At 41.5% G+C, this 8,564-nt stretch overlaps 1 protein-coding gene across 1 annotated transcript in view; it reads right to left on the bottom strand.

The window, feature by feature from the left end:
• Nucleotides 1-3,632: 3,632 nt before the first annotated feature.
• NREP (neuronal regeneration related protein) overlaps nt 3,633-8,564 on the bottom strand; it is a 19,324-nt gene continuing 14,392 nt past the window's right edge. Inside the window, exon 3 of the mRNA XM_046668160.1 lies at nt 3,633-5,383. Within this exon, the coding sequence (XP_046524116.1) occupies nt 5,258-5,383 (126 nt within the window). The 3' untranslated portion in view covers nt 3,633-5,257. The remainder of the gene's footprint in view (nt 5,384-8,564) is intronic.

Below are 8,564 nucleotides of genomic sequence, written 5' to 3'. Positions count from 1 at the left end.
TTTATCCATTTTATCTTGTGAAGATTTGGTATTCCCAAAAGGCATTCTGATTACGTTTAAACTAATCAGCATTGCAAACCTACATTGCTTTAGGTGTTCTAAGGTACTTTTCTTCCCACTGAAGATATATTGTAGGGATGAGTATGGAAAATAATTGCTTACAATTACAGGAAGAAACCATTTTTGGTATTTGATGTCATCTACTGATTTTCTCCTTGATTCACTCTATCAGGACTCTCCCTCAAGAGCAAGGCATTCTTCGACAAGAGTCAGGAGGAGGAAGAGGAAAAGGCATTAAATAAAAATGGTCATTACTTCCATCACTTCACTTTACCATTTTTCTGAATTCCGAAGATCCATGTGTGAGCCCAAACACCTCACTTCTGTGTTTTCTAACATATCACTTTCAACGTGTGTATAAGAAGGGAAAGCCCAAAGTTCTATGGATTTCTGACTAATTATTAAAAGAACCTTTCTCTTTGTTTGCTACATCTGGGGTTTTTGTGTCATATGAAGGGCAATGTGTCATATTAAAATTAAGGATAGGTGAGACCTATATCTTTTTTTTTTATAACAGGAGGAAAAAGACTATTATGAACACAGACTCTTTCTCAGTAGATCAATTTTAGGAAAGAGTAGAGTATATATAGAGGATCTGGAAATTAGTTGCCTTAAAACTATCCAGGAGCGTGTACTCCTTGGAAAGACTTCACAGACCCTGAGGGACACATACCCTAGTTTGAAAATTGTGAGTGTATCAGGCCTCTATACAGCCTAACCTGACCCAGTCCAAGATTTTTTTTACCATGGGAATCTCAGTTACTGAGGGAGGGTAACTAAAGAGTTTTAAAAGACATTCGGAGGTGCAGATGGAACTGCATTAGTCCCTGTTTGGGCAATTGTAATGAGAAGCTTCTGTTTCTAGTCCGATGTTCATAGACCTATATATGCTCCGCCTATCAAACAATAAGATCTCACAAGGTCCCCTGGCCCTTTGCTGGTGAATCAGCACATCACCATCCCCTGAAATCAGAGGATTAGTGTTGCACACTGACAGGCCAACAGAGGCAGGCAGGTGATGTAAATGAATGGAGCAGACAGGGGACAAGAAGATAACAAATGTGAGGATTGGATCCTGGAGAGGGCATGCCTCACGACAGGCAGAGGCCGCTATGCAGCTTCAACCTCACTATTACTAGATCTTCCAACTTTCAAGGGAAGTCAAAAACCTGCATTTTCATGTGAAATTTTCCAGTGTGTAAATGTTGGCAATTAAACCAACATTTTTATAAAACACATAGCAGGCAAAACAAAAGTCTACAGGTCAGATCAGATCCATGGCTGTTGGTTAGCAATCTCTGCCCAAAGGCAACATGGTGATATTTTTGCCTCCGGAGAGAGAACAAAGCAGTCTTTAATCAAAGTTTGCAGTCTCCTGCTCTGGCCCCAGCTAGCGCTCCAATTTCTTAGCTCTGCCTCAGCACTTACTAACCCTAACCCTTCACAAGTCATTGCTGATCCTCACAGGTGGGTCCTGCAAGTTTAAAGCGAAGTACAGGGTCAATCATCTATGTCAAGCTTCATGGAGGCCAAGGGAGCTGTCAACAGCAAACCAAAGTCCACTGAGTGGGATAGAACTTTAGACATCATTTATGCCAGCTTCTCTGTTTTTATAGCTTCCAGAAACATTCTCTAAATACTCCTTTCAGGGCTAATAGCACTAGGATTAACAAAAGAAGACTATGCGGTCCCAATATAATAGTTCCTGGATGCTCTCCTCATACGCCTCAGTCTCTGGAGCTCCAAGGAATGAAAGACTTCTTCAATGAAAGAAGTAACTGTGATTCTGGTTTCAGCTCTTCTCACTTCCAGCCCCCGACCTACAATTACTCTGAGCACTTTAACTTCAGGTGATGTGCTGGTTTTATAATGTGCCCATAAATTCTTTGATACTCCTCCTTTTAGGAGGTAGAGCTTAATTCCCTCCCTCCCTCTGAGTGTGAGCTATACTTAGCGACATGCTTCTAATGAACAGAATACGATGGATGATGGCGACTTCTGAGAATAGGTCACAGGCATTGCGGCTTGCTTCCAGCTCTCTCTTGAATTATTTGCTTTGGGGGAAGCCAGAGGTCAGGAGGACACTTAAGTAGCCCTGGGGAGAGGCCCATGAGTGGAAGAACTGAGTTCTCCTGCCAACAGCCATGAGGGAGCCATATCGGGAGCAGATTCTCCTGCCCTGGTCAAACCTTCAGATGACTGCAGCCTGCTGACATCTTGACTGCAAACTCAGGAGAGATCCTGAGCCATAAGCACCAGCTAAACTGCCCCTGAATTCCTGACCAACAGAATCTGTGAAACAAGTTTGTCGTTTCAAGATGCAAAGTGTGGTTGTAATGTGGTATGTGGCAACAGATAACTAATACAGATGCGCATAAAGCAACCCAGGCCGTACCACCCCCATGGCCTGGCCTCCTCACCTTTCTCTGTTCCCCGTTTAGCAAGGGCAGGAAGGCAAGATGTATCCCCTCACAGCTGTGTTAACATACAAGTGATGGGAGTCTACTGGGTGAGGACAATGGCAATTGTCTATAGGATGAAAGGTAATTAAGTTTAAGGAGGACTTCCACATTCAGAAGTATTAACCTCTGGATGGGATTACCAAAAGAGGTAGTAATAGCTCTATTTTATGAATTTTTTTTTTCAGAAAAAAAGTTCCTTTCTCTTGTTAAGATTAAAAGTTGAGGCTAAATAGGAAATTTCACCAAAATCTGAGACGTGTATTAATTTCAAAAGTAGCTCCCCAATTTAAAAGTCTCTCCTGACACACACACTGATCTGCACTCTCCAGAGGCTGAGCTCCCAGTTTGAAGCAAGGCTGCCTTTTGCTCCTCTCCCTTCTCTCTGGCTCTTATCTCAAAAGTCTGTTTCTTAGCCTCTGTTCAAGAGAAACTCAAATATCTGAACCCAACCAGAAAATTTAGCAACTTGTGTGTAAGCCCAGTGGAGGTTTCACTCTCCTAATGGATGAGAAGAGAGCAGCAGGCACTTCTCATGCCCAGGAAGAGCATGAATCCCCTGAATTGTGGGGTTTCAAGGTCACATGAGACCTCCAGAAGGTCCTGGGAATGCCATCTTATCATCTGCAAGATTCCAGGTAGCTGGGCACATATGAATTAATGACTTCGAATCAATTTTATCCTCTTCCAAGCATAAGCCTTTTGTCTGTGTATAAGTGAAAATATTCCATGAAGAAGTAAGGTCAAGTATCCTTTGGCAAGGATAAAAAATACCACAGAGTAGGTCTCAACAGCAAGGAGTAAGAAAGCATAAGTTTTGAGGTATGTGGGAGTGCCCTGAAAGGGGGAGGAGAGTATAGAAATAAAAGGGTTTTGGTTTAATTCTTCTTTGTATCCAGAGGCAGCTCCACAAATACCATCCTAATGAGCCACTGCCTAGCCCCTAATCCCATAAAACCTTCAGAAGGGAAAATGCACGAAAGGCAGAGCTGATTCTCTCTCTCTTTTGATATTTGCCCTTGGGTCTACTTTTGGGGTTCTGAGAACAGATGAATTAACACGACCCTGTGAAAGCGTTCAAAAGTAGGCCTTTCCAATGACGAGCCAAGCCAGTTACCTTACAGCTTGCATATTTATTGAACGAATACTACTAAAATAGCTAAAATACATTGGGTACTTGTCGTGAGTGCATCAGTAAAGATCACATTGTTACAAAAGCCTGCATTTTCAGCAGTACACAACTGCAACTCTATATAAATGCCACAGATGCAGAATACTGTTTTCTTGCTCTATTTACACAGCTCATATACCTATTCTAACAAAGGAGGGAGGGGGGGAAATGCACGAGAAACTCAGGCCAATGGGGGAGCGAGAAGAGAACGAAGAAGTGCAGCGCATGCATCATCGATGTTTAACAGTCAGAAGCGCAACAGTTCAGAACAAAGCCTGCCCTGTAAAAGGAAGAGCTAAAAGACAGTTATATAAAAATTAAGGTGGGCTTTCAGACTGGCTAACACAACAACATTCCATGAATAGATGGTATTGTCTGATTTTATTTTTGTTTATCCATTTCATTGGGAGCAAGGACAAAAATGTAAAATCTATACCTTGCTTATCAAAACTGCCGAAAAAAGAGCGCACTGCCTTTTTTTCAATTTAATTTTGTAAAGACATTTTTCCAACCTAATTTTCAGGAAGGGTATAATTTTCATATTCCTACTTAGATGCCAGTTTTTTTGGATATTTTTTCAGAGGGCATTTATTAAAAAAAAGAGTTCGCCCTTTTTTTTCCCAAATATCCTTTCAAACAAAAAGAACCAAAAGAGACACCTAAAAACGCCTGTCAAATTATTGCTTTTCTTTCTCTAAGTTAGGCAGGCGAGGCTACTGAAAGGAAGAGACTTGGTAAGTAAATTACAGTTTTGTGATTGCTCCCACTACAGTGACGGCGTGTCCATGAGAGCCAGCCAATGAGACGTGAGTCTCTCACACCCTCTCTGGTAGCGTTCACTCAACCTACAATGCTGAAGAAGAAAGCCACACTGAAGACACAAGGAAAACAAGTCAATCCAGTCTAGAGAACAACATTCAGGGAAACAGAGTACCAACACCTTCTTAGAACATGGAAATAAAAAATAACTCCATCAGAGCTACCTCGCCAAGGAGCATGTTGAAAGTCCAAAATAGCACCATTCATCAGTGTCTCAGGTCCTGTGGCAGCATCTCGGTCACTTACCACAAGGAAACAATGAGTTTCAAACTACTTCTATACATCAAAAGAGTACATGGATAAAATATAGAGATATACAGACAATTGATGAACATAAACTACTAGGCTTGTTACATCTAAATGAAAAAAAAAAAAAAAGGGGACTCAGCCTCTGCAAGAAGCAGTCTGGAGCTGTGTGAGTGAAAAGGCAGGAGTGGACCGGTTGTGTGAGAGCAGTGGGAGTTTGAGTTGTGGAAGACGTCGTAGCGAACCAGGCCTGAAGGCCCACCTGTAAGGGTTGTAAACGTGGATTCACAGTGTGAAATTCTGAGCGTTTTCACAGAGTCAGAATGATTAAAAACTGGTTTGATGATACCTATTTGTCCACTGTAAATTCTCTAAAGCAGGGCTCAGAGTCCCATAGTTTCTTCTTATACTTGATGATTTACACAGAAAAAAATCCCATATATGATACCATGACCTCATCAATACCCATACACCATATGTAATACAAATGGAGGTGTTACGATTAAAAAGAGTGGAGGTAACTGATTCTTGGGGAGTGGAGTTCATTGCTGCCAAGGGGAGTCAGGGAGGCAGCCTCGGTCTCGTCATTCTTCTTGCGGTTCACTTCCTTTGGGACAGGAAGTCTTCCCTGAAAACCAGGAAGACCCACACACAAAGAGACAGACACACACAAAGAGAGAGACACACTTAGTCACGCTTCTGAAACCATTTGAAAAGTTTTGCTTCTCCCTCCCGCCTGCCTTTTATCCTTGAACTCCCGATGTTTTGCAAACCAAGTTTACATATTAAACACAGTTCACCTGAATGTAAATATTACGTCTGTGGGGGCATGAAGTAATTAAATACTAGCTGCCCTGGCTTCAGTAGAATCAAGTGCTTCTCTAACGGCTGTGCCCAGCCATCTGGGAGGCAGCACTCCCCAGAGGCAGGTTTCTGACTCTAGTACCATTTAGGGCCTGACATGAGGCTAGGTAAGAGGTGCTCGTAGGCGTGTTAACATATTTTTTTTAAAGAGTTTCATGGCTGTGGGGAAAAGCATAGTTGTCTCTTTTCTAATATATACTAAAAATATTTAAAAGCATATCACAACTTGCACAAATGTAATTTATATATGGTTTATTCTATAAGCAACTGACACAGTCCATGTGCAGTCAGAAACAGAAGTGGGTTCCAAAGGTGGGAGTGTTTGGAGAGAAATAGTGTATGGTTGGGGCAGGGTTGTAGGAAAGAGGAGGAGAGCGTAAAACCAAGGGCTGAAGAGAGTGGGACTCAGCTAGTTCAGATGGACAGGGGCTATTCTAAGTCTCTCCTCACAATCCTGATGAGTAAGGTTTTTGTGCTTCTGACTAGAATAATCCACCCACAGTGTGACTGACGATCCGTCCAGTACCCATGGGGCGACACTTTCCACCAGAACCACATAGCAACAGGACAGGACAATGAAGCCCATTTGGCCAAGAGATGATATAAAATAAAAGTCCTACTTTGCCACAAATAGAATGTGTGCCCCGATCAGATATGAAAATGGTGACTTGACAACAGTCTCCCTTTGAGCCAAACCATTAATTGCTGGAGTTTTCTTGGAAAAAATTATGCATTACGATTTTAAAAGATCTTTTTTTCCTTTTTCTTTTTTGCTCAAGTGACATTTATAATAGGACATTTATCATAAGCTAATTTGACCTGATATAAGCAGTTGGATTAAAGTGATACTCTTGCTTTGTGATCTATAAATTATTGCATTTGAATTTCTTTTCAAGAACAATTCAGAAGTCAGGAACTTCCAAACAACTTCAAACCGAATAAATGTTTTCAGCAGCCCCAGGGCGAACTAAATGGAATGGATAATTCGACTTTAAGAAGTCTTATTTACTGTACAGATTTTCATAGTAAACATCTGGTGTGCCTAAATTTTATGTTTAAAATTCTCAGACTTTGAGAGCATACAACATTTTTAGGATTTATATAAAATCCACTCAGTATGTACTTTAATGCTCCAGTCTTAGATTGTGATTTAGAGGTTGTTTTGGTGTCATTAAATACCAATAGGACCAAATCAAAAAAATTAATTGAAGTATAATTCATCACTCACACATACTTAAGAATCTAGATAAATTTCCAAAAGCATTATATCCAGCAATTCCTTTCAGTTGTGGAAATTATTTCAGTCTCAAAATTTTGGCATACAATCCCAGGATTTAAAAAAAGAAATCCACTGTAATCCTGTTCCCTTTAAAATAATGTTTGTTCTCCTCCCCCATCAACCAGTTAGCATGGTTCAAGATATGACAAACTTAGGTTTGGGACAAATGAAGAATTCAATGGCTGCTAATTGTCATAGGCCATGAAGGAGAATTAAAAGTTCATAAACACTATTCCACTCAACAACCAGACTCTGTACATGGCTGGCCTTAAAACTGCTGACTTCAGTTCAGACTCACTCTGTTCAAAAGGGAATATATAGAACATAAGTCGGTCTCTACATAAAGTCTCAGTGTTACTAATCTTTCACCTGCATGGAAAATACACAAGAAAATGAAACGAAGAGCTGGCTGGGAACTGGGTAATTAGGGGAGAGGCATTTCCAGAAAAAAAATGTGAAGGAGATTGTTTCAGATTTGAATTTACCATTTTTACTATTTTTTCTCTCTTTTGAGGCTCCCAAATACTCATGTCTTCATTTACTATTAATGTTCTGAGTGCCTACTACGGCTTGAGTACTCTATTAGATTAAGCCGACAGAGATTAAAACAGAGACAGAAACAGTCCCTGCCCATCCTGCCCTTAATTAACTTGCTGTATGGGAGACACCCAAATACTTGGACAACGGAAAGGCAATGGAGGTAAGTCACGCAGGGAGGTATGCTCCTGAAGCACCTGGAAGGGCCATAACCCAACATGCCTGTGGGGAGAGGTGCTCCTGGGGAGGTGAAGTTCTGAGAATCTTCCCTTTGGAGGCTGGAATTTACTAGATTTCAGTCCTTATCTCCTGTCCCTCAGGAGATCTTTCTGACCCTTACTGAAGGAATTTTAGGCTTCTGCAGCAAGGGGAGGGGATATTTTGAAGAGGAGACACAAAGATGTCTCATTGCTTCAGAAGTCAGGCCTTACAAGAATTCAGGCAAAAATAATCGTATCTTCCGCCATCATCCAGCACAGAATGGTGCCTAGAGGACTGAGGAACTTGAGTAGTCTAGAAGACTGGAGGAGGGGGAACAGATGTGTCCAGTGGTTCCACAGGCTAGTTCTCCTGGGTGCCCCTAGAGCTGATCTGCTTCAGTGGGATGGCCCTCTCTGCTGATGACTATTAGTATGTGAATCCCCTGGTTATGTGCCTTGGACCAAGTAAGTCAAGAGTATTTTTCTTATGATTATGCAAATATGTGCTTTTCCAGAAGGAAACTGCTGAAAAAAGGAAAAATATATCATGCCTAAAATACTATTCACAATTTAGAGAAGAAAGAACTTAAAATAACAGAAGAACTGAATCCCAGGATCCATTGTACCAACCACCTAGAGTATGCCTTAATGTAGGCGAGGCCTAGAACCTGGACTGGCCTTCCAAGAGGAAAGGGAGACACTGTTGACCTCACTGAGAAACTTGCCTACTCTTGCTCTACTGGTTGATGTCACCAGTACCAAAGAGAGGACCTCTGGATGCCTGAATGAGGGAGGAACTAATGAAAATACTATACTCTCCCTGGCCCCTTCCATTATCACGTCTTACCCTCAGCTGCTCAGGGGAATTATGGCCTGAGCTGGCCTGGTAAAGAATGTCTAGAGTTAGACTGCCATTGCTAGTGGTATGG

Source organism: Equus quagga, chromosome 7, assembly GCF_021613505.1.
Source record: "Equus quagga isolate Etosha38 chromosome 7, UCLA_HA_Equagga_1.0, whole genome shotgun sequence".
Classification (NCBI taxonomy): domain Eukaryota; kingdom Metazoa; phylum Chordata; class Mammalia; order Perissodactyla; family Equidae; genus Equus; species Equus quagga.
The sequence above is the reverse complement of the archived record's forward strand: the minus strand, read 5'-3'. Positions and strand labels throughout refer to the sequence as shown.